Source organism: Monodon monoceros, unplaced genomic scaffold, assembly GCF_005190385.1.
Source record: "Monodon monoceros isolate NGI ecotype Baffin Bay Population unplaced genomic scaffold, NGI_Narwhal_1 Super_Scaffold_18, whole genome shotgun sequence".
Classification (NCBI taxonomy): Eukaryota; Metazoa; Chordata; class Mammalia; order Artiodactyla; family Monodontidae; genus Monodon; species Monodon monoceros.
In genome coordinates, this window is record NW_021703774.1 from 23,860,699 (window position 1) to 23,888,346 (window position 27,648).

The 27,648-nt window shown below is 35.0% G+C and overlaps 1 protein-coding gene across 8 annotated transcripts in view; it reads right to left on the minus strand.

Annotated features, from left to right (window-relative positions):
- CDC42BPA (CDC42 binding protein kinase alpha) overlaps window positions 1-27,648 on the minus strand; it is a 326,424-nt gene that overhangs the window by 259,352 nt on the left and 39,424 nt on the right. For all 8 annotated transcript variants that reach the window (XM_029230868.1, XM_029230867.1, XM_029230860.1 and 5 more), the window contains exon 2: window positions 4,759-4,850. In XM_029230868.1, the coding sequence (XP_029086701.1) occupies window positions 4,759-4,850 (92 nt within the window). The remainder of the gene's footprint in view (window positions 1-4,758; window positions 4,851-27,648) is intronic.

Genomic DNA, 27,648 nt, shown 5'->3' on the forward strand with positions numbered 1-27,648 from the left:
TTTTAAAAATATAAGAAAATTAAAAGATAGGTAAAATAAAGTTCAATCTTTTTCATGCACATAACAAAACAAATGGTAAACAAAATACTAGCAAATCAAAACCAACAATATACTAAAAGAATACATAAGGAACAACTGGATTTATATAGTAATACAATATTGGTATATTTAAAAATTAATCAATATTATTTCCACATTAACTAAATACAGAGGTCAAATCATATCATCAAAATAGATATAAAAAAAAAGCTTTTAATAAAAGTTAACTCTAATGCATGATAAAAGCTCTCAACAGACTAGGACTAAAAGGAAAACTTCCTTTACCTAAAAAAGAGTAACTTCCTTAACCTAAAAAAAGGGTAACAATTCTTTTTTAAAAAGCTGTTGCAAACTTCATACTTACTCCTGAAATCACAAACCAGAAAAAAATTGATTTTCAACAACTGAATTTAATATTTTAAGGAAGAAACTCTCTATTGTAATAATATAGGAGAAAGAAATAACAAGTATAACTAAAGAAAGAAAAAAAGCTGTCATTATTTGGAAATGGTATGACTGTGTACATGAAAAGTCTTTTAAATTTATAAACTAGAATTAATAAGTTAATATATCAGATGCTTAAATACAAAATCACTACACAAAAATTAATTGTATTTCTAGTCTAGCAACATGGTTACAAAATGAAATCTAAAAATATCATTTACAGGCTCATCAACAAACATCAAAGACTGATAAATAAATTTAATGAAATATGAACAAGAATTCTACATTAAAAACTATTAAAATTAATAAAAGTAACACATATAGGGTCAGTTGATTCACAATGGAAGTTCCTTTGCAATCAAATGTAGAAAAAGTAGTCTTTAAATAGATGATGCTGAGAAACCCACAAAGAATAAAATGAACCTTGACCTATACCTCACAAAACACAAAATAATACCAGATGGATCATAGACCTAAATGAAAAAGATTTTTTTTTTTATAGATTACATAAGATAACAGAGGAAAATATCTTCATGACCTTCAGGGGAGAAAATAACTTTTTTAACGAACACAAAAAAACACTAATCATAAAGAAAAGCTTAATTAAATGTACTTCACCAAAACTAAGATCTTCTGTTCCATAAAAGATCTATACAGAGAGGGAAAAGCCAAGCCACACACAGGAAGACATTTTGTTTAATACACACACACACACACACACACACACACACACTTCCAACAAAGGACTTGTATCCAGAATATACCAGTAAGTCAGACAACCTACCCACCTGCTCCCACTCCCCCAATCCCAAAATGTGCACTTATGAAAAAGGATATCCAAGTTATATGAAGTAATATGAAAATGGGCTCAACTTTGTTATTAGGAAATGTAAAATGAAATCACAATCCAATACCACTACTCATCCACCAAAAAATGTCCAAAGTTTAAAAAATGATGCAAGTGTTGGTGAGGTTGTGAAGCAACTGGGACCTTAATACACTGTTGGTCGGAGTACAAATTGAGAACCAATTGGGATATTATTTGGCACTACCAACTAAGACTAAATATGCCTAACATGCAACCCAGAAATTCCACTAGGGTTATATCAAACACAGATGAGTGCTTCTACCTCCCAAAAGACATGTACATGAATGTTCATAACAACATTATTAACAGTGGCCAAAAACTATAAACTTGAATACCTACCAACACTAGTATGGATAAAATACTTGTGGTATATTCATATAGAGGAATACTTTGAACCAATAAAAAACAAAAATGAATCACACAAGCATAATATCGAGCAAAAGAAAACAGAAACAAAAGAATGTATATATTATAATTCCACTAATATAGCATTCAAAAACAGGCAAAATAAATCTATAATTATAGAAGTCAGAATAGATGGTTAATGAGAAGGTGGTTATCCACATAGAGGGGGCAATGGGAGCCTATCTTGATCTGCATTATAGTTACAGAAGTTCATGCAAATGTACAAATCCATTAAGCTATGTGTGTATATAACACAATTTTTTTAAGACCTCAAAATAAATGTATTTTCAGACAAAAAATGCAGATAATTTATCTCAGCAGACTTGGCAAAATACTAAAGGGAATTTTTAAGTCAAAAGGAAAATTATATCAAAGACAAGTATATGAATATAAATAAGTATGTGAATGTGAAGAGTAAGAAAAAATGTAAATACATGGGTAAAGCTAAAATGAAGAGGGACACTATAATCGTATCTTTTGGGGTTTCAAATATATGTAGAGCTAATGACAATGAAAGGTAAATTTGGGTAAATGGGAACTGGCAAAATACAAATTTACCAAGAATACAAGTGGCAATCTCTAGGGAAACCAATAAAAGAAGGTACAACTCAGAAATGAATAGAAGGGGGAAAGAATAATTTAAAATATTCAGTTAATCCAAGAATTGAGAGAAACATAATACAGAATGGACAAGACAAACAGAAAACAAATAGTAATATGTAATGTAATTACATTAAATGTCAACTGACTACACTCCAATTAAGGATAAGACATTATCAGACTAGATCAAAAAATAAAAACTATATTCTACTTAACACTAAACATATAAAGTAACAGCTGAAACTAACAGGGTGGAGCAAGATATTTAATGCAGAAGACTAATAAAAAGAGCTAGAATCATTCTACTAACATCAGATTAAGTAAAGTTTAACTCAAAAAGCATTACTTAGAGATAACAAGGATCATTACATCATGATAAAAGAGTTAATCACTAGGGAGATATAATAACTTGATATTTGTTATCAGTGAAAACTGAAAAAAATAAGAAAGAAATAAGCAAATCCTCTCTCAGGAAATGAAATATCACACAGATAAAACAGTTAAGGATATGGAAGATTTAAATAAGATTAATGTCTTTTACCTAACTGATATTTACAGAACACTGCACAGCAAATTTCAAAGACTTGAAATCAGACAATGTATATTCTCTTACTGCTCTGGAATTACATTATAACTCAAAAACAGAAATATAACTAAAAACCCTCCAAATGTTTAGAGACGGAGCGATAAAGTTCTAAAATCATAGATCAAAAAAAACCATGACAGAAATTTAAAATCACATTGGAAATCACATTGTATTTTGAGGAAATCTATAATGAAAATATGACATATCAAAACTTTGCTATAGCTAAAGCTGCTTAGAGGAAAAAGTATAGCACATTTGAAAAGATTTAGAAATCAATGCTCTAGGCATCTAACTCAAAAAGTTAGAAAAAGAACAGCAAGTTGAAACCAAAGGGAGAAAAGAACGTTAAAAGATAAAAGCAGAAATTAATGAAACAGAAAACAAATCTACCATAGAAAAATACAAAGGGCAAAAGTTAATTCATTGAAAAAATAACAGAATTGATAAACCGCTAAGTGTAACAAACGAAAAAAACGAGAAGTGCAAACGACCAATATAGTAATAAATATGAAAAATCAGATGACATGGATGAACCTAGCAAAACTGACACATCTATAGAAAATATCCAAATAGTTCAATTTCAATTTTAAAAATTAATTATATAATTTAAAACTCTCTCTCTAGGAACCTCCAGGCTCAAATGGCTTCACCAGTGAAATCTTCTAAGCATGTAAGAAAGAAATAATAACAATCTTCTCAAACTCCTCTAAAGAACAGTAAAAAAGGAAATACCTCCCTCTTTTTATGAGGCCAGAATAACCAAGATACCAAAATCTGATCAGGGTGTGATAAGTAGGAAAATTACAGGCCAATTTCTCTCAAAGATCCAAAACACACACAACACACACAAATAGCAAACTGAGTCCAAAGGTAAATTAAAAGGATAATACATCCCAACAAAGTTGGCTTATTTTCGAAATGCAAGGTTACTTTCACATTGAAAATAAACCAGTGTAACTCAACACATTAACAGAATAAAGGAGAAAAGCCGTGAGTGTCTCAAAAGATGCTGATAAAGCATTTTATTAAAATCCAAAACAATTCATGATTTTAAAAGTAAAATTAGCGAGGTTGCTGGGTATGAGGTCAATAAACAGAATTCAATTGTGTCTAACTACTAGCAAAAACAATTAGAAAATGAAACTTAACCAATAATTCTAATTAAAATAACATAAAGAATATCACATACCTAGGAATAAATCTGCTGAAAGATGTATAAATCCACTCTACTAAATGGAAACTACAAATCATTAGTGGGTTAAATTTATAAAGCCCTAAATAAATGGAGGCATATACCATGTTCATGGATTGGCTGACTCAATATTGTTAAGATGTCAATTATCTACAAAGTAATCTCTAGTTTCAGGGCAATCCTAATCAAAATTCCAGCAGATGTGTGGATGCTGGGTGTGGATGTGGATTTTTATGAGTAGGTAAAAACTGAAACACTTATTCTAAAATTGTATGAAAATATAAATGGCCAAGAACAGAGAAGAGGGAGGAAGTTAGAGTATACACACTACCAGATATCAAGACTTCTTAAACTGAAGTAATTTAAGGCAGTGAGAGACAAACAGGCCAATGGAACAGAAGAGAATACAGAAACATACTCAAACTTCAATGACATATGAAAAACAGAAATATCTTGGAAAAAAACTCCATGTAGAAAGACTTCATTCAGAAGTTTAATGATTTCTGATCAATGATATCAATTACAACACCATGTAAATAATATTTCAGTTAAATTCTCTCACAGACTGTATAAAATAGCTTGCAAAACAATTATCAGATCTTCTATAAAATCTTTATCTCTTACCTCTCCAAAAGCCCCTCGACCAATCACCTTTAATATTTCAAAGTCTTCTCTATGTAATCGCATCTGTTTCACTTTAGAAGTAAATGGTTTAGCTGAAACAAAAAGGCAACATCAATTACTTAATGAACTGTGATACAAATTAGATATAAATAATGATATTTCTTACTTAAACAATAAAAATGAAAATAAGGATTAAGGATTACACCAAAGTATTTAATAGTCTCATCAAACTATATTGAGAAGAAACAGATTTAATTTTCATATGACGTTTATTTCTTATATATGAATTATATTTTGGGAGAGAAACATTTTTTTAAACACCAAATAATGCAAAGTACTAGTGATGTACAAATCAGACCAATTTATTCTCATTTTAAACATTCCGTGTATTCTAACTCAATGCTAGATACATATTTTAGCACAAAGGTCCAAGAAGTAAAAGCAAATTTCTTGGCACCAGAGAGAAATTCAGCAATCCCCACCAAGTAAATTAATATTTGTCACACTCATTCATTTATTGATCATTTTAACACGCCTTTAGCAAGAGCTGACATTATACAAAGTATGGTGGCAATTACTGGAGTTTAAAACAAATATAATTACAATATGGTACCTTCATTCAAGAACTTCTCAGTCTTCAGAAATAGATACAGTATGTACACACATATAACACAGTAATGTGATAAAAGTTTCTAATAGAGATAAATACAAAGTGCTTCAGGATCAGTGAAAATGGAACCCTAATTCTCTTGTAAGAACACTGTTTCACAGAGGAACTAACATTGGATCTGGACCTTGAGGACTAAGTAGACTTTTGCTAATTTGCCTGTTTGCAATGTACTATAAATATTCCCAACAGAGGGAGCAATATAAGCAAACGAAGAGAGACAAGAAAGTGAACTTGGGTGATAATGGTAAATAATCCACTGTTGTTATAGAATTATAAGAAGAAATACAAAGAAATCAGGGCTAGAAAATGGAAAATGGAAGTGGCCTTGGATGCCATGCAAGGAACTTAGACATTATTCTATTAATTATAGGGAACATATTGACATTTTTTTTTTAAATTATAAAACCAACTACATGTTCTGCTGCCTTAAGAGAAATTTAGACCTGTCTCCTTTCCTCCCCTCATGTCCCTCCTTATTCTCACACAGAAAGGAGTTAATACAATTAAATAGTCACTGTATATGGGCACAGCTCTCTTCTCTTTCCTACCATGCACGAGAGTGTGGAAGATCAAAGGTATGTATTTGAGCATTAGAAAGGGAAAGAGACACAGCAGGCCTTACCACTTGCTTTGGTCTAAAGCTATTTAGCCCTAACTACCGATACTTTAGGAAAGAGGGGTATTCCACATTGCAAAACCCAGTCTACTAGAGATTTCTGCATTGGTGTTTTAGATTATAAGGAAAGGAAATAGAGATTGAATCTCTATTTGGAATTCACACAACAGAAAAGATGATCAAAGAAACAGATCAAATTTGAATAAAGGTATAAAGGATCTCATACTGTAAGAGAGAGAAGATGTAAAACCATGGCAGCCAGGAAGTGAACATTTTGATAAAATGACCAAGACATCTTGGTTTTGAACAAACTGGACTGGACAAACGGTGAGACTGTGGCAACTGGGATTCAGTCAGGGTCCTAACAGGAAATAAATTATCCCAATCTGAGGAAGGCTTATTTACAAATAGACTATTTACAAAGGTATAGGTGGGTTATAAGGGAATGGCAAGGAAGAGTGAAATCATCTTGAGACTAGTGTCCCTCCCTTTCCCAGCTTCTACACAAGCATATCAGGAATACTTGGTTAAGAATAGTACACATAGAAATGTGTAAATTAAAAATAAAGATGTGGAGCCAGCCAGTGTGAGAAGAGTGCTAGGCTAGTTGCTAGCTAGAGCTGGAAAATATCACAAAGCAGCCTACATTACACTTAACAGTTCTTTATTTCTTTTACTTCACTGTTTATTACCCTGACCCCCTCAAGATTTCCAAATACCTTAATCCAAATAGACGGTATGTTCTATATCTTTGTCTCGTTCTGACCCTAAATGCAAACAGCACTTCATCACAGACAACTATGTTTATTCTTAAAGAATAATTCTGTGTATACCTTCCTCTGGGTAACATCCTACTTATCTAAAAGGTTAGAAATCTAGGTATTTCAATCCTCTAAAACATTACCGTAAAGCAGGGAAAGAAACTCTTTTTTAAAACTAGAGTAACTGAAATACAATTCAGGTAAGCAAATGATTGTTGAAACGATCTTTTAGCAAGGTACAAAGGATAACAATATGTCAAAATATAAATGATGTTATCTTTCCATGCAATAGTATACACCCTGAAAGCACCAAGCAAATGAATACTGTTAAATCATGCATAATTAGGATTAAGGATTTTATGAGCTATCCACGCTTTATGGGAGCCTGTAGTATTAACATAAACTAAAAGAATAATCCTGTCCATTCTTTACTTCCTAGAACCTGCTAGTAAAAATCCCATTTCTTTGACATAGCAAAATTATTCTATTTTCAGACATTCAAAAATGAGTTAAGTCACAAATTTCTTCAGAAGGCTCATAGTTTACTAATTATTCAATTCACTCAAAAAGTAACTTTGAATACCCACTATATGCCAAGCATTTTATAAGATGTTAGAAGTACGAAGATAAATAAAATAGTCCCTGTCCTCAAGTAAACAAATTATGCAATAAGTGTTACCCTCCCATTTTAAATTTTCAGTGTGTTTAAAACAGACTTACACCCAAAAAATTATGCTCACATTACAAGAAATGAGAGAAATGCAAATAAACTTACTGCTAATATTCTATTATTTAACAACCAAACATGCCAAAAATAAAAAACCTGAAACCACCAAGTGTTTGCCAGAGTACGAATAACAGGTATTCTCACACATAACTGGTAGGACTGTTAATTACAACCTCTGTGGACAAGATTTGGTTTTCTTTTTCATTCTCTTAACATGACATTTTACTTAAAAAGATTTTAGAAGCTGATACATCTTTGTATACCTTGAGATAAACGTTACTTGGTTATAAAGTAATTTTTTAATATATAGATGAAATTGCTTTGCTTTGATTTTACTTAGGAATTTTACATTTGTGTTTATAAACAATTCTGGTTTACAATTATATTTTTTCTGTACTATCTTCATCTGGTTTGGTACCAATAATAAACCAACCTCATTAACTATGTTGAGTAGCTTCCTCTCCTTTTCTTTTCTCTAAAATAAAATAATTCCAGGTTTTTCAAAGATCTCAATGTGAAAAACAAAACTACAAACCTTTTAGAAGACAATAAAGGAGACTATGACTATAAGGTCTGCTAAAACTTGCCAGTGAAACATCTTGCACGTGTCATTTTGTTGGATTTTTAATATTTCACTTCTTTCACACTGTCATTTTCATTTTTCTATTTCTACCTGTGACAACTGTATTAATTATATTTTTCTAAGAAATTATGTATTGCATTGAAATTTTCAAATTTATTGGAATAGGGTGACAATATTCTTCTCTTTATAAAACTCTACTATATGAATAGGTTTGATCCCTTTTTAGTTACTAATATATATTTAGGTCTATTTTCATTATTTTTCTTTACTAATATTGCTGGAAAGTTTGCATATTTTACAACTATTTTTCCAAATATACATTATTTAGACTTGTTTATCCTTTCTAAAATTCTGTGGAGTTTTCTCTTCTGTTTTAGTAGGTTCTTACCTGAATTTACGTAAAATTTCAAAAAAAGTAAATAAAGGCTAATGTTAACCCTCGGCTCTCACCCACCAAAAAATCAATATAGCCATACTGATATTAGATGAAAGAGGTATTGGGTGGGGAGGCATTAGTGGAATAGAAATTAAAAGGAGTCATACATAATGATTAAAAAAAAAAAAAAAAACCCAGCTGAAATTAACCAGGACACAATAAGTCTAAACATGTATACACCCAACAACATAACCTCCAAATGTGTAAAGCCAAATTGACAGACATAAAAGAAGAAATAAACTCACCTTCCTAAAGGGAGATTTTACTCTCTCTCTCAGTAACTCATAGCCCAAGCAGACCAAAACACAAACAATTTTTTTAGTGTATTGAGTGGCATACATGTAACACTCCACCTAAGAGTTGAAGAATTAATTTTCAAACACACACTGAACCTCTACAAATTTTTATAATATGCAAGGCATAAAACTACCTCCAACAAAATTCAAAGTATTGGGAACACAAAAATAAAATTCTATGAGTACTATGCAATTAATACAACTAGAAATCAAGAACAGAAAGACCAGAGGAAAGCCCATAAGCTCTGAAATCAGACAATAATTTTGAAGAAGAAAGTAATAAGGTAATTAGAAAATATTCAGAACTACTTAATAAAAATATTACATATCAAGACTTCTAGAATATAACTGGGGGGGGAGGGGAAAGCCCTCAATATTTATACTGGGAAAGAAGGAAGGCTGAAAATTTAGGTGTCAAATATGTTAAGGTCAGACCAAGAGACTAAAATCAAAGTAGAAGGAAAAACAAATATAAGGAAGAAAAAAATTAAATTAATTAATTAATTAATATCACTTACAACTACACATCTGCCAAAGACAGATAACTGGACTCTAATCACAAGGAAATAATCAGACAAACTTAAATTCAGGAACAATCTATAAAATAACTGGCCTGTGGTATGACAAGTTTCAAGACACAACAAGGACACTGAAAGACAAAAAATGTCTAAAGAACTGCTCCAGATTAAAAGATTCTAAAGAGACATTAAAACTAAATGCAGAATTCCCTGGCGATCCAGTGGTTAGGACTCCACCCTTTCACTGACAAGAGTGCGGGTTCTACCCCAGGTTGGAGAACTAAGATCTCGCAAGCCACACAGCATGGCCAAAAAATAAATAAATAAAATAAAATAAAAACTAAATGCAGGCTTCCCTGGTGGCGCAGGGGTTGAGAATCTGCCTGCCAATGCAGGGAACATGGGTTCGAGCCCTGGTCTGGGAAGATCCCACATGCCACGGAGCAACTAGGCCCGTGAGCCACAACTACTGAGCCTGCGCGTCTGGAGCCTGCGCTCCGCAACGAGAGGCCGTGACAGTGAGAAGCCCACGCACCGCGATGAAGAGTGGCCCCCGCTCGCCGCAACTAGAGAAAGCCCTCGCACAGAAACGAAGACCCAACACAGCCAAAAATTAAAAAAATAAATAAAATATTGAATACATAACTACTTTAAAAAAAAAAAAACTAAATGCAATGTGTAATAATGGACTGGAACTCATGGCCAAAAATAAAAAATAAACATTGCTATAAAGGATATTATTGGGATAACTGGTGAAATTTCAATATTAAATATGTATTACATAATGTATCAGGGTTAAATTTGCTAAATTAATAATTGTACTGTGGCGATATCTAAGAGAATGCTTTCATTTCTGAGAAAACAGATGTCGAAGTATGTACAGGTAAGGAGTCAGGATATCTATATACATAAGAATGAACATAGATCCTTATTTTATACCAAATACAAAAATTAACTCAAAGTGCATCGAAGATCTCAACTTAAAAGTTAAAACTATAAATACCTGTAGAAGAAAACATAGGGGAAAATCTTCATGGCATCAGATATGGCAACGATTTCGTGCACACGACACAAAAAGCACAGGCAATAAAAGAAAAAAATAGGTAAACTGGTTTCATCAAAATTTAAAACTTTTGTACATCAAAATTTAGTATTAAGAGAGAAATTAAAAAACCTACAGAATGGTGAAAAATATTTGCAAATCATATATTTGAAAAAGAATTAATACTAGAACATATAAAGAACTCCTACAACTCAACAATTGAAAAACAGCCCTATTAAAAAATGGGCAAAGGTTTGATTAAATATTTCTCCAAAGATATACAAATAGCCAAAAAGCACATGAAAAGTTACTAAACACCAATAATTAGGGAAATGCAAACCAAAACCACAATGAGATATCACTTCACACCCTCTAGGATAGCTATAAATAATAATAACAATAATAATAAAAAATAAGTAAATTTTACAAAACAGAAAATAACAAGTGTTGACAAGGATTTAGAGAAACTGGAACCCTCATACATTACTGGTGGGAATGTAAAATACTTTTTATGTATGAATGTAAAAAGCTATTTTGGAAAAGTTTGGCAGTTCCTCAAAAAACTGAACATAGATTTACCTTATGACCCAGCAGTTCTATTTTTAGATATATATCCAAAGGAATTGAAAAGAGGGATTCCAATAGATCCCTGTACACCAATGTTTATTACAGCGTTATTCACAATAGCCAAAGGTCCATCAACAGATGAATGGATAAACAAAATGTGGTATATACATACAACAACAGTTCAACCTAAAAAAGAAATAAAAGTCTGATACATGCTCCAACATGGATGAATCTTGAAAACATTATGATAAAATGTTAAAAGAAATAAGCCAGACATAAAAAGGCAATTCTTGTTTAACTCGCCTTATATGAAATATCTAGAACAGGTAAATTCATAGAGATAGAAAATAGATTAAAGGTTACCAGGTGCTGGAGGGAGGGTGGAAAATGGGGAGTCATTGCTTAATGGTTATAGAATTTCTCTTTGGGATGATGAAAAGTTTTAGAAATAGACAGTGGTGATGGTTGCACAACACTGTGAATGTAATTAATGCCAATAAATTGTATGGTTAAAATGGCAATTTTGTATTACATACAGTTGGCCCTTGAACAACACGGGTTTGAACTGCAAGGGGCCACTTACAAGCGGATTCTTTTCAATAAATACATACTGCAGTACTACACTATCTGCAGTTGGTTCTGAACCTCTGATGCAGAATCGCAGATGCAGATGGCCCACTATAAAGTTATAGGTGGATCTTCCACTGTGCAGGGGTCAGCACCCTTAACCTCCACATTGTCAATTGTACTTTACCACAACTTTTTTAAATTAATAAGATAAAACAGTAAGATAATACCTCTGAATTGCATACTTCAAATGAGTGAATTGTTTACTCTGTGAATTATATTTCAATAAAGCTTTTTAAGGAAGAAACCTTAACATACACACACACACAGACACACACACACACAGACACACACACACACAGACACACACACACACAGTTTGACAAGATGGGTTTCTTACCATGGCTGTTACTCCCAGACTCTAACTCTCCCCCTTCCTTGAGAGAATCTAAGCTGGGGGGGAGTGTTATCTTTGTCTTACAGGAAACCACCAGAAGAGAAAAACAAAAGGCCACCAGACCTGGTTAGAACTGGTGAAACCCAAGATGGTGAGAGACCTGACCTCCAGTAGACCCTGAGCCTCATTACACGTTCACTGTAATACATTAGCATGCTAAATGACACACCCACCAACAGCCATGACAGGAAGTACCGGACCATAGCAGGAAGAAAAGGAGGTGGCATACCAGTTCCAGGAAGAACACTGCCTATTCCAGTAAAACCAATGCATGTGCCTCCCCCTCATTAACCCTACGTTTAAAAATCTCGCCTTGACTGCTCCCTCTAAAAGAAACTGATTTGCGAACTAAGTTCCTGCTTCTCCATTCTCTGGCCATTGAACAAAGCTTGTGCTGTTTCAGTCTCAGCACTGGTTTGGTTACTGGCTGTGTAAATCCTCACGGGAAAAGACTCTCCCCCACACCGCACCCCCACTGAGGCAGGGGGCTTTGACCAGACTGGGGCCCAAGTGGGGGTCCACAGAGACAATCCAGCAATGGGTTGATACATAAAGGCCTTATTAGAACTGAAAAAGGAGCATAACTATAATTCAAATAAATTATAACATCAATCTCCAATACTTAAAAGGAGCTTTGATTTCTACTATATCTCAGGGTCACAAAACAAAGGTATTAGTAATACATACTTCAAGTTCCTCCGAAGGATAAAGCAGAAGTCCCAAAAAAAAGTTGCTGCAGAGCTAACACTTACAGTATATTATACCTATTATTATAATCTGTGGTACAAATAAGCAACAATAACTATTAAATCTATAGAGGGGTATATACGTATCTTATGATACTCAGATAGTACAAAGAAAATGAACCCAAACAAAGTTAAAAGCTGTACAATTTATTACTGAGCACTCCATTCACAATGTCTGAGACAGTTTAAAAGATGCCCTAACACAATTATTAGAGCTGAGGGTCAGATACTAAATGTAATCATGAAATAGAATGAGATGATTCACAATTTCAACTACTGGAACATTTATTTCTATATTGCATTTGAAAATTTTGATTATACACTCAATTTACTGCCAAAAGTTCATTAGCACTATCTAACAAAAATGCTTTATTTATTTATTTATTTATTTATTTATTTATTTATTTATGTCTGCGTTGGGTCTTCGTTGCTGTGCGTAGGCTTTCTCTAGTTGCAGTGAGTGGGGGGCTTCTCTTTGTTGCAGAGCACAGGCTCTAGGTACATGGGCTTCAGTAGTTGTGGCACGCAGGCTCAGCAGTTGTGGCTTGCAGGCTCACTGATTGTGGTGCACAGGCTTAGTTGCTCTGCGGCATGTGGGATCTTCCCGGACCAGGGCTCGAACCCATGTCCCCTGCATTGGCAGGCGGATTCTTAACCACTGCACCACCAGGGAAGTCCCCAAAAATGCTTTATACAAAGATATGTAAAAAAAGAATCATGAATTGTATCTACCAAAAGGCCATTTCAGGCACTCGGTGTAATTTAAATAATTTTGGATATATAAGACTAGTTGCAAAAACTCTGTATTCATTACAGTAATTTTCAAAGAATTAATAATCACTACACTACTGTCCTTGACAAAAATCAAGGCAATATAAGGGCCCAATCCAGTCTGCTGTACTGCTAAACAATGGCTATGTCTATACTGAATAAATGCTATATTCAGTGACCTTTCACAAAGTACTACACCATCGAATGATAACAATATGTTGACTTTCTTTAGTGCTGTCCAGTTCAGTGCTTTCACTTGTGGCACATACTTTCTGAAATCTGTGCCACGCCACCTCGCTCTCCTTTCTCTGAAAATCTCCCCTAGAATCTCAGGGGAAGGTTAAGTATATATTGTGGGGCCACACTTCACAGGTCAGAGTAAAGTGATCCAGAGTAGAAAACTGACCAAAGCTGTGGAACAAATAATTTACAACTGAACTCAGAAAGACTTAGTCTCTGCAAGTGGTTATAAGAATTAACATAAAAACTCAGTAGTTATTGGGGTAAGCGTTCTACCACAAGGCTAAAAGCTGGGAAGAAAATTAGTTCTGCACAAAGATACCAAGCGCATGCATGAAGAGAAGGAGAGATGAATGACAAGTATTATTATTCCCATTTTACAGAAAAGAAAACAGGTTCAGAAAGGTAAAATAAATTCTGAAGATTACTAGTAAGTGGTACTAATAGGATTGAAGCTCTGATCTGTCAGGCTCCAAAGCCTTTCCAATATAACATGTCTCTTTCTTCCCAAAAGTTCTGAAATTAACACAGATACTGGAATTTAAGAAATCAAATATGAAATAATTCTAAGTTAAAAAAAATCTCTTTGAAGCTGGAAAGAAAGCATATTTCTATCTGGGCCACTCACACACTGCCTGGTTCACTGTACACTGATAAACGAATGGATAAATGAATGAATGATTCTAAAGTAAAAAGAATTCAAAGTTTCAATATGAAATGCCAGGTATACCTTGCAAGGCATACCCTTTTCCCTGCTGAATGTAGCCCAAGATCTAAACATGGAGTCTCCTTCAGTCCTCCCCTCCAGCCTGCCTCCTCCCAACAGCTACTGTCCAGGCCTCATGGGAACAGTCTGCTGGTTTCAAACCACTGGTAATATTAGCTGCCATGGCTTGAGAAAGGAACCTAGTTAGTGGTTCCAATAGAAAAAGAAAGTGGAAAGTGAGAAGATGAAGAATAAAAACAAAGACAGAGCCTGAAGGCATAAAGAGGCCTAGAAGAGAACAGTGAGTACTGGAGCAAGAGATTTTAACCTTCCCTTCACCCATGATTCTGCTTCCTCCCTTTCCTCTCAGATTTCTCCAGTGGGTGTCCATCCTTCCATGTGTCCTCTCCCTTATCCTTTCTACTGCATGTCCTTCCACTATGGATGCTGATACAAATCTGCAGTGGAGGAACATGAGAATCAGGGACCAAAACTAAGGCAGGGAGAAAATCCATGCAAAAGGGAGGGAGGAAGAGAAATACGAGGGAGCAATGACAAAAGAATAGTTACTGAAGTCACATTAAACTTTTACCAATTTTATCAGGTTTTATGTCTGTATTTTACAAATAAAATATACAATGTAGTTTTAAATTAATATATGGTAGATTATGAAATATACTGCAACTATATACTAATCACCTGTACAAAGAATAAAATTACAAGTGGTATGTTTCTGAGATGTTTAGCAATGACAGGAGGACAAGTGTAGCACTGTGTTATTCATTTTTAAGCCCATAAAATAGTATCTTTGACAGAGTATTTTTTAATTTTTTAAATAACTGATTACTGAAAGAAGTTTCCAAATAATCCATATGTGTTTATGGTTTTCGCACCTTAACAGGCAAAAGTGACAGGGATCCACACACATAAAACCATGCAACAAACCCACAGAAATGCTGAATAAGAGACACCCATGAGAAATTTTAAATATACATTCAAACTCAAAAAACAGAGAGAGAGAGAGAGAGAGAGAGAGACATGGGGAAATTCCCAAGAGCCAGAAATAAAGAAGTCCAATCAAAACACAGGTGCAGATGCTGCAAAAAGCATAATATTGGTCCTGGGCACAGTCGCTAACAGATCCACAGGAAACATGCGGGTATTGCTCATGACCTAAGAGGGGGAAAAGAATGGAATCAATACTCCTGATTAAAATCAGGACCCAGGACCCTTTCTCCACGTAAGGGAATAACAAAAATTCTGACTCTTGGTTTAGGTGAGCAGCCCAGGATGGAGTGGGGGGTAATGTAATGGGGGAGCATGTGACAGTTTGGAGTCTGAATTTATACTGCTCATGTGGCAAAGGAATCCTCAGCCAAGAAATCAGTATTAAATCTAGTCCCAACCCCACAGAGCAAAGCACTCAGAGAGAATAGAACTCAACCCAGAAAAATGTACCCCAATCAAAAGTGAGCTCGCAATCTAAAAAGTTAAACCACATGAGGAAATAGTCCACCATAGTGTAAAGTAGGCAATTGAAACAAACAGGAACATTAGTACCCCCAAGAACTCAAGAGAATAGTACAATCTAAAAAACACCATAAAATAAGTGGGTAATGACGACTAAGAGATAGACTATAAATGATAAAACAGATATGAAAATCTACCAAAAAAAGTCAAGAAATTAAAGGTATAGTCATTGAAATTTAATGTTATTTTAAATAGTAACATGTGCATATATGATAAAATAATGAATTTAAATCACCAATTTACTTCTCTATATGCTGTTTATAACTACTCAAACCTTATTTAAAATAAAAAAAAAAACCTCTTAATCAATAACTCAAAAAAAGGGAGAGTTTACAGAGAGATCACAGACTACTTCAAGAATATGGTATAAGGCTATGAACTCCTCCCAAAGAAAAAGCACAGGGCTTCCCTGGTGGCGCAGTGGTTGAGAGTCCGCCTGCCGATACAGGGGACACGGGTTTGTGCCCCGGTCCGGGAAGATCCCACATGCCACGGAGTGGCTGGGCCCGTGAGCCATGGCCGCTGAGCCTGCGCATCCGGAGCCTGTGCTCCGCAACGGGGGAGGCCACAACAGTGAGAGGCCTGTGTATAGCAAAAAAAAAAAAAAAAAAAGAAAAAGCACATATACCTCAAATTTTATATATCATGCAGAAAGATTACTAAATACTTCATAATCCTAGATTAAGAAATGCTGTTCTACCAATGTATGGATACCAAGGGGGAAAGGCGTGGGGTGGGAGGAATTGGGAGATTGGGATTGACATATATACAGTACTATGTATAAAATTGATAAATAATGATAACCTACTGTATAGCACAGGGAACTCTACTTAATGCACTGTGGTGTCCTAAATGGGAGGGAAACCCAAAAGGGAGGGGATATATGTATATGTATGGCTGATTCATTTTGCTGTGCAGTAGAAGCTAGCACAACATTGTAAAGCAACTATACTCCAATAAAAATTAATTTAAAATAAAAGAATAGAACTACCATACAACACAGCAATCCCACTACTGGGCATATACCCTGAGAAAACCATAATTCAAAAAGGGTCATGTACTACAATGTTTATTGCAGCTCTATTTACAATAGCCAGGACACAGAAGCAATGTAAGTGTCCACCGACAGATGAATGGATAAAGATGTGGCACATACATACAATGAAATATTACTCAGCCATAAAAAGAAACGAAATTGGGTTATTTGTCGTGAGGTGGATAGACCTAGAGTCTGTCATACAGAGTGAAGTAAGTCAGAAAGAGAAAAACAAATACCATATGCTAACACATATATATGGAATCTAAAAAAAAAAAAATGGTTATGAAGAACCTAGGGGCAGGACAGGAATAAAGACGCAGACATAGAGAATGGACTTGAGGACATGGGGAGGGGGAAGGGTAAGCTGGGACGAAGTGAGAGAGTGGCATGGACTTATACATATTACCAAATATAAAATAGATAGCTAGTAGGAAGCAGCCGCATAGCACAGGGAGATCAGCTCAGTGCTTTGTGACCACCTAGAGGGGTGGGATAGGGAGGGTGGGAGGGAGACGCAAGAGGGAGGAGATATGGGATATGGGGATATATATATATATATATATATATATATATATATATGTATAGCTGATTCACTTTGCTATAAAGCAGAAACTAACCCACCATTGTAAAGCAATTATACTCCAATAAAGATGTTTAAAAAAAAAACCACAAAAATAAAATAAAATTCTCCCACCTAAGAAAACAAAAAAGAAAATATAAATACAAAAAACATAAGTTAAAAAAAGAAATCACGTTCTAAAAGGCATTAAGTATGTAGACATATTAAACCAAATTACATGTCATCACAGAAAATATCACCTGATTAAAAAAAAATCAGCCTTTTAAGCCATATGATAGCCTGAGAATGTCATTTTCCACATTCCCAGCATCAATGAATTCTACTTCCTATGACACACTAGAAGGAACTAGGAACTAGACAGCGTGAACTTATTGCACAGATTTAAAAACATCTTTCTTTACAAAATCTTTCTTTCCTTACAAAATATTTCTTTAAAATAAAAATCGGTGGTGAGCCAGATTTGTCCAATGGTGTCATAGCTTCCTGAACCCTGGACCAACAAAACAATGAAACAGAAATAAGTTCAGTTATTTGCACACATATACCTAAATGAATGCATAGGAAAAGAGTCTAAAAGGATATAGGCCAAACAATTAATACAGAGAACTTCTGTGAAAGAGAATGGACATAGGGCACAGAAAAGGAGGGACTTTCACCTTTACTACTGAAAGCAGAGAAACATTTGATTAAGAATATGGAATCTGAGGTCAGACAGACCTGAGTTCAAGGTTAGGGTTTGTCACTTATTAGCTATATGATCTCATACTAGTTACTTATCTTTTATGAACCTCATTGCAAAATAGAAATAATAGAACCTAAGTCAACAGGTTGGTTGTTTTTTCAGTTTTATTTTGTGGTAAATATATATAACATAAAATATGTCATTTTAACCACTTTTGAGGGTACATCACTGGCATTAATTACATTCACAATGTTGTACAACCATCACTGCTTTCTATTTCCAAAACTTGTTCATCACCCCAAACAGAAACTCTGCAACCATTAAGCAATTGTTCCCCATTCCCCTTTTGCTCCAGTCCCTGGTAAACTCTATGATCTACTTTATTTCTCTCTGATTTGCCTGTTCTAGGTATCTCATATAAGTGGAACCATACAACATGTGGTTTATTTCTGGCTTATTTCACTTAGCATAATGTTTTCAAGGGTCATCCATGTTGTAGCATGTATCATAACTTCATTCCTTTTTAGGGCTGAATCATACTCCATTGTGTGTGTGTGTGTGTGTGTGTGTGTGTGTGTGTGTCACATTCTTTTATCCATTCATCAGTTAATGAACACTTGGGTTATTGTGAATAATGCTGCTGGGAACACTGGTATACAGTACTTTCGTGCTGCTGTTGTGTTGTTTTACAATTAAATAAGAAAATAAAATACTTAACATGATATTTCATGTATATAAAGGCTCAATAAATGCTAATTATATATTGTTTGAATGGTTTAAATAAACCTGTGTTCATGTATTGGGTTGGCCAAAAAGTTAGTTTGGGATTATGGAAAAACTCGAACAAACTTTTTGGCCAACCTAATATAACATGTAAATTTTTTTAAATAACTGTTCCTAAGAGCATGATCTGATGGTAAAACAATCATATAACTAAAGAAAGAATGTGTCCAGGAGGACAATATTGATCAGGAGAGAATATTTGTGAGTGAGAAACCTAAGTAGTAGTCTTTCATGCACAGTAGATGGGGATGCTGACAAATGAACAAAACATTAATCCACCTGACATGTCATTCCTGCCATGGAATAGCCCATTCCTGCCATGGGCTACCAAAACTTAAATCCATTAGAGTAACTATCCTTATTCCAGCTCCATTCTTCAGGCAAACTTCTAATAAAATATTTTCTGCAAGAAAAAAAAAGCACCAGTAGGGCTGACACAACTAACTCCAGTGCTCGATAGATATATTCTTTATTGTAAATCACTAAACTAGCATTCTAAATTCACCCACTTTGCTTCCTATAAGACTAGCAAATATATTAGCATCCCTAATTTGATCAGTTCTATAAGGTTGAGTCTCATAAATTCACCAATAAAATGTCTTCATTAATCATTTAATTCTACATTTAATTCCTTATTGAGCTCCTGTTCAGTACCAGCCACTGTGCTAGAAATGACTACTTAGTCTTCCCATAGTAACAATTTACTCTCATCACATACTTCTTTCAAATATCTTCAGTTATCACCACTATTAATAATGCATAAATAAATAATAGGTTCACAGGAAATTTTATATAACAGTTTTATGGGAAGTAAATCTCAAAAAAGAGAAAATATAGACATTATATAAATTTATTTCCACTCAGCTGGTGAGAACACTGCTATAAAATGGTGTTTTTAAATTATTCCATACGTTTAAAATATGACAAAAGTAAACAAAAATAGTTTGGACACTTTGTTTATATTTTTTACATGTTTTTAAAACATTTAAAAAGAAATATGAAGGGTCTTGTTTTACCAGCTATTAAAAATGTATTTAAAAAGTATCAGTCTAGGGGCTTCCCTGGTGGCACAGTGGTTGGGAGGCCGCCTGCCAATGCAGGTGACGTGGGTTAGAGCCCTGATCCGGGAAGATCCCACATGCCTCGGAGCAGCTGGGCCCCTGTGCCATAGCTGCAGAGCCAGCGCTCTGGAGCCCGTGAGCTGCAACTACTGAGCCCACGTGCTACAACTACTGAAGCCTGCACGCCTAGAGCCCGTGCTCCGCAGCAAGAGAAGCCACCGCAATGAGAAGCCTGTGCAACGCAATGAACAGGAGGCCCCACTCGCTGCAACTAGAGAAAGCCCGCGGGCAGCAACAGAGATCCAACGAAGCCAAAAATAAATAAATAATATAAATTTATTTTTTAAAAAAGTATCAGTCTAAATATAGGTAGATTATCTAAAAAACAACCTATGTATACCATAAATGTATTAGGACATTTTTATGATCTTGGGATGAGGAGGAACTTTTCTAATCATATGCCAAAAGCAAAAACTCTAAAGGAAAAGACAGAAAGATTTAACAGAATTTTAAAGTTACTTTTTTTTTTTTTTTGCGGTACGTGGGCCTCTCACTGCTGTGGCCTCTCCCGTTGCGGAGTACAGGCTCCGGACGCGCAGGCCCAGCGGCCATGGCTCACGGGCCCAGCCGCTCCGCAGCATGTGGGATCTTCCTGGACCGGGGCACAAACCCGTGTCCCCTGCACCAGCAGGTGGACTCTCAACCACTGCGCCACCAGGGAAGCCCTAAAGTTACATTTTTTATGTAAGTATAGTTGATTTACAATATTATATTAGTTTCAGGTGTACAGCATAGTGATTCAGTATTTTTGCATATTATACTCCATTATAAGTTATTACAAGATAATGGCTATAATTCCCTGTGCTATACAATATATCCTTGTTGCTCATCTAAAAGTTATAGATTTTTTTAATTCTCTGAATAAATTTAAAAGAAAATTATATTACACACAGGGAAAATACCTGTAAACTGTGAAGGTCAAAGGGTTGCTATTCCTAAAATTCAAAGAGCTCTTGCAATGTAGTAAGAGAAAAAGAACTTTATAATAGAAAATGGGGCAAATGGTAGGTAATTTTTTTTTAATAACTTGATTTTAAAACATACATTTAAAAAGCCTTAAATCAAATATATCAAATAATTAAGAGCTCTGTCTTCACAGTTTGGATCCTGAGTTCCAAACCTGACTGTAATTGAATAGCTATGTAATACTGGATAAGTTTCTTAACCTAATTCTCAGTTTCTTTATGGAGACTATTTATTAACCCAAAGGTACTGGCAAGATAAGGTAAGTATTTTATAAACAGATAAGATGAAAAAATCAAAAAGGGAAGACGTGGCTATAAGACGATTAATAAAAATGGTAAGGAGCTCAAGTTAAAATGAAAAGAATGATAGCCAGTGGAGACTTCAGAAGAACGTCATTGCCTGCTAAAACCTTTGAGTGTGAGACACACAGGTGTCATTTATTTGTATAGGAACACCTATGTCACATTCAAAGTTTCCTAGGAATTCTCAAGCAGATAAGCACTAATGGAAAAGAAGGGACATACCAATGAAAAAGACATAAATGACCCAAGCCTTCTGAAACAGCACAACCATGGAGAGATGATCAGTTAGGGTGGGGGGACTGACTTTGATAGGTTTCAAATATTCACATATACAAAAAAAAAAAAAAACAGGAAGGGGAAGTAGGGAGAAGGGAGAGAAGGGAAAGGATAAGGAGGGGAAAGAGAAGGGGGAGAAGGAGGAAGAGGAGGAGGAAGAAGAGATTTCCCCACAATTCCCCAAACTGTGAATCTGTGAGGAAAAAAGTCTTACAGAAAGTATATAGAATTAGATATATTTGGGTTTGCAGCAATTCTGTAGTAGATATCTCCTGAATGGCAGATAAGAGACAATAATATATGGTACAAGGAAGAGAAAGGAGGGGTGGTAAGGGGTAAAAGAGAAGAACCTAGTGGCCATATCTCTACTAAACCCTCCCCCTCCCCCACTCCTTACAATGGCTATGATCCAGAAGGAGACACTTGATCCAAGCTATCTCAATTAGATTCTCTCTCTCTCAAAAGAAATAGAGACTAGGAATCACAGGAGAGCATCCTTGGGAGAAGCATAAAAGACAGTGATTAACTTCACAGTTTGATAACTTACATGTATTAAGTTTCAAATGGGTAATCTCTAAAGGAAAAGAAATGGGATGTTTGTCAATCAAACAAGTAGAGGGGAAAATTGATTCAGGAAAATAAACTGAATTAATCTAAAAGATAGTGAGAACATATGAAAAAATAAATATTTTCGAAGTCTTTTTAAAAAGGAAAAAAAATGGTAGAAATAAATCCAAATAATTCTGTATTTACAATAAATGTAAATGGCCTGTTACAGTCAAAATACAAATATTTCACACTGAGAGAGAAAAATCCAGTCAGATGCTTTTCCAAAAAACATCAAAACACAAGAATACAGAGAGAATTAAAATTAAAGGATGGAAGAACAAACCACATAAATAACCAAAATAAAGCCACATTATTTATAATAAGGGAAAAAAAGAGGAACTATAGGGCAAAAATCCTAACTAAAGATAACGATTGTCATTACATAAAAGGTGCAAATCATCATGAAAATAAAATAATTCTACATTTCATCATTTAATTAATCTAGTATTACTCAAAGTATATAATCAGCAAAAATTGAGAGAGTTACATGGAAAAACTGGAAAATACCCCATCAAGATAGATAACTTTAATACACAATAATTTATAGGTGAAGCAGACAAAAATCTGAAAATCTAAATAACAAGTTGGGTCTACTGGACACATACAACAACTGCAGGAGAAACATTATTTTGAAAAACATGTGGAACATTTATATACATGGAACAAATACTAGGCCACGATGGAAATAAGTTGGAAATTTTTTTAAATAATAACTTTTTTTAAAGCATTTGGAAATTAAAACACACCTCTAGACAACTCATAGTTCAAAGAAGAAAACAGAAATAGGAAATAAGAAAGCATTTAACATGGAACAATAATAAAAAGACAACATATCAAAATGTGTGGGATGTACCTACAGTGGTACTTAGAAATCTAAAGCCTTAAAATTTATATTAGAAAAGAAGAATGCTGAGAATTAACAGGCTAATCAAAGAACTTTAAAAGATGGGGAAAAGAACAAAAGTAAATGAAAGAAAATAATACAGATGAGAATACAGATTAATAGAAAATAGAGAAAATCAACATTACAAATAATTGGTTCTATCACAAGACTGACAAGATCTTTTCACAAGATCTCTAAAAAGAGACCAAGGAAAGAGAAGATGTAAATAAGCAATATTAGAATTTAAAAATGTACACAATTACTGATCTTAAGAGAGTAACCAGAAAATCATCATTTAGAACAAGTTTATGCCAATAAATTTTTAAATTAACATTAAGTGGGCAAATTCCTAAAAAATGCAACTTGTCAAATGACACAAGAAATAATAGGAAACTTGAATAATCCTACATCTAATAAAGAAACTGAATCCCTACTTTAAAATCTCTCTGGAAAGAAAACTCCAGGATGAGATAAATTTGTCATTGAATTCTTCCAAACTTTCAAATATCTAAGGTAGTAATGACACCAACATTACATGAAGAAGTACATTTCAACGTGTTTTGTGAGGCCAGCATAATGTTGATGCCAAAACTTTACACAGACATCAAAAGAAAAGAATCTCTCTTGTGTACACAATGCAAAAAAAACATAATCAAAGCACTAGTAAATCAAATCTAAAAATATGTTATACATCACAACTAAGTTGGGCTTAATGAAGGAATGCCAGATTGACTCAATATTCAAACTTAATGTTTATCACCACATCAATGGAATAAAGATGAAAAATCAAATGATTATCTCAACAAACACAAAAAAATAATCAAATGCAATACTAATCTATATTAAAATAACAAAAAACTTAAAACCTTTTAGAAAATTAGGAATAGATACATTGGATAAAACTCTTAAGCAGTTTTTAAGTCAACTTCTAAAGGCATATTGCCAAGAACAAGATCCAAAGCTAGGGTACTCAGAATGACTCTAAAACCCAGGCTTTTCCCACAACACCCCAGCAGTGGTCATGAAATTATTTTTGTTCACATACTAGCTCTACAAAGGTTTTGAAAAACAACGTACTCCTTTGAACAGTTTTAAATTATAGCTCAAATAATTATAGGTTTAACAGTTGTAAATGATGTGATTTCCAGTATATTTCATACTGCATATATGCTTTAAATAGAATTCTATTAAAACCTGGAATTTATGAAAATTTATGGGAAATGTCCACCATATAATCTAATTGGCAAAGCCAAGCCTCATTATCAAACCAATCTATAACATAAGACTTATTTTGTTAGAAAAGGTCTGACTTTAATTTTTAACTCAAATGAGTGTGTTATTACATAGCCCAATGTCAGCCATTTTGCTTCAGAGTCTTCAGAAAGATTTTGGATGACATATAGAGCTTCGTTACCAGTTTGTAAGCTAGTGAAATAAAACACCTGCCTCAATACTTTTTATAGTGCTTTTTGTTATGCCCTCCCTTGGGAGCTATGCATTCTCAAATAGTCCCTTTTGTTTTGCACCCAAGAGATTTTCACAAGCTAAAGCATGAACCATAGATTTGAGACAAGAAGTTTGCCTTTATCTTATAAAGCAGGAGACGAGCAATTATAAAATGGGAGTGGAAAAAGAAAACAGACTTCATAGTGTTCTCAAACAGATGGATTTTAGAAAAGAATACTTACGGAAGTTGAGGATCTGGAATTTGAATCCCATTAAACTATATGTACCCACATACCCTTGGGGTGCCTTCATGCACTAATGGTACAGCTACCTCAATTTGAAGACGAGTATCACAATCCTGAGCTTTAATAGATAATTTTAAGTGAAATTGACAATTTGTATTTTCACAAAATGTTTTAATCTGATTTTAATTGACTCTCAGGTATAAGTGAATGACGGTATCTTTAAAAAGGACTCCATGCTGGAGGCTTTGTTTTCTAACAGGGATCACCTGCAGTATGTGAGGAGGGTTGTTTTGGCTACTGATAGGAATCATTTTCTTAGCCCTCTCCCTCTCCTCCTCACTCTAAGGTAAGTTTGCCAGCCAGGGATCCCAGTACAGCAGTTCAGGGTGTCAGAACCCTTTCTCAGGGCCAAAACTGCCTCTGAGGTGCCCTGGGACATAACTGCTGCTACTGGTGGCCAACACTCCATCAGCAACTGTCTAGTGCCTGTTCCATAGTCCAGATACAGTGCCAGGCCTGTTGCCTCCCCCTTCACCACATTCTCCCAAATTCCAGTCCTCCATACTCCCGAATACTATGCCATGTGTGAGCAGGGAAAATGCTGAGCCACATGAGAATCTAGGCCCAAACCAAACTAGGAAAGTCAGTCTGGTGCCCTATTAAAACCTCTCTAATGAAGCAATTACAAGAAAAAATGTTTCCGTTTAATTTTTCGTTTGTTTTTGTCATTGAGCAAACATGTTTATTTTTTCCATATTTCTATTTTGACATACTTAAAATCACAGAGAATATGGTTCCCTGTACTTTTAAAAATTTTAACATTACATTTCTTAATTTTTCTTTCACATTAAAAGGGTGATAGCCATCAAATTCTTTCCCTCATTCTGGAGTTGACAACAGGGGGGAAAATTACTCCCACATTCTCTCAAGTTAATAACCATTATACACATTTAAAAGTCCTTTTAATTATTGGAACTGTTTTTCCCGATTGCCTGCTCTGGTTTTACCCAAAACCACGTTGGGGTATGTAGGTTCAGAGCCCTAGACCCTCAGGCTTTTTGTTCTGTCCCTACTTCTGACACCCCAGACATGCCTGGGGAATTCCACAGCTTCTGAAAACACAGCTCTTAAGGGTATCAGCAGGCTGAGTTTCCCAAGCTGTGGGAAGGAGGCAGTCAGCCAGCAAAGGGCCACCAACCTCATCCCAGCCAGGGCAATTCTAAGCCAGGGTCCTGTCTTGTATCCCACAGCCCACAAGACATGAAGCCCACAGGAGCAGCTATTCCAGGGCTCCTAAAAGCAGCCCAGAGCACACAGCCTTGCCCACCTGTAGCTGCTGAGTGTACTGTGGCAGATACTCCATGCCTGCACTGAAGCAGACGTAGTGGGACCTGGAGGCCCTGCCCTGAGCACCAAGCAGCAGTATGTCTCTGAGCACCACCCACTCAGAGATAAGAGTTTTACAAGTGCTCCCAACTCCTACAATTGAGAGTTTGATGACAATGCCTAAGGCAAGGAAGAGGAGTGGGACAGAGTACTACCATGACTCAGAAAACCTGAACTTCTGCTCTGGACATGCCAGGACCTCACAAGTAATCCTGGGCAGGACACATCCCTTACTATAAAAGGAGAGAGAGAGCAAGAAGAACTACAATCCTGAAGCCTGTGGAACAAAAACAACTTTCACAGAAAGACAGACAAGATGAAAGGGCAGAGGGCTATGTACCAGATGAAGGAACAAGATAACATGCCAGAAAAACAACTAAATGAAGTGGAGATTGGCAACATTCCAGAAAAAGAATTCAGAATAATGATAGTGAACATGATCCAGGACCTCAGAAAAAGAATGGAGGCAAAGATCGAGAAGATGCAAGAAATGTTTAACACAGGCCTAGAAGAATTAAAGAATAAACAAACAGAGATGAACAATACAATAACTGAAATGAAAAATACACTAGAAGGAATCAATAGCAGAATAACTGAGGCAGAAGAACGGATAAGTGACGTGGAAGACAGAATGGTGGAATTCACTGCTGTGGAACAAAATAAAGAAAAAAGAATGAAAAGAAACAAAGACAGCCTAAGAGACCTCTGGGACAACATGAAACGCAACAACATTCGCATTATAGGGGTCCCAGAAGGACAAGAGAGAGAGAAAGGACCAGAGAAAATACTTCAAGAGATTACAGTCGAAAACTTCCATAACATGGGAAGGGAAACGGCCACCCAAGTCCAGGAAGCGCAGCGACTCCCATACAGGATAAACCCAAGGAGAAACACACCGAGACACACAGTAATCAAATTGGCAAAAAATTAAAGACAAAGAAAAATTATTGAAAGCAGCAAGGGAAAAACAACAAATAACTTACAAGGGAACTCCCATAACGTTAACAGCTGATTTCTCAGCAGAAACTCTACAAGCCAGAAGGGAGTGGCATGATATACTTAAAGTGATGAAAGGGAAGAACCTACAACCAAGATTGCTCTACCCGGCAAGGACCTCATTCAGATTCGATGGAGAAATCAAAAGCTTTACAGACAAGCAAAAGCTAAGAGAATTCAGCACCACCAAACCAGCTCTACAACAAATGCTAAAGGAACTTCTCTAAGTGGGAAACACAAGAGAAGAAAAGGACCTACAAAAACAAACCCAAAACAATTAAGAAAATGGTCATAGGAACATACATATCGATAATTACCTTAAACGTGAATGGATTAAATGCTC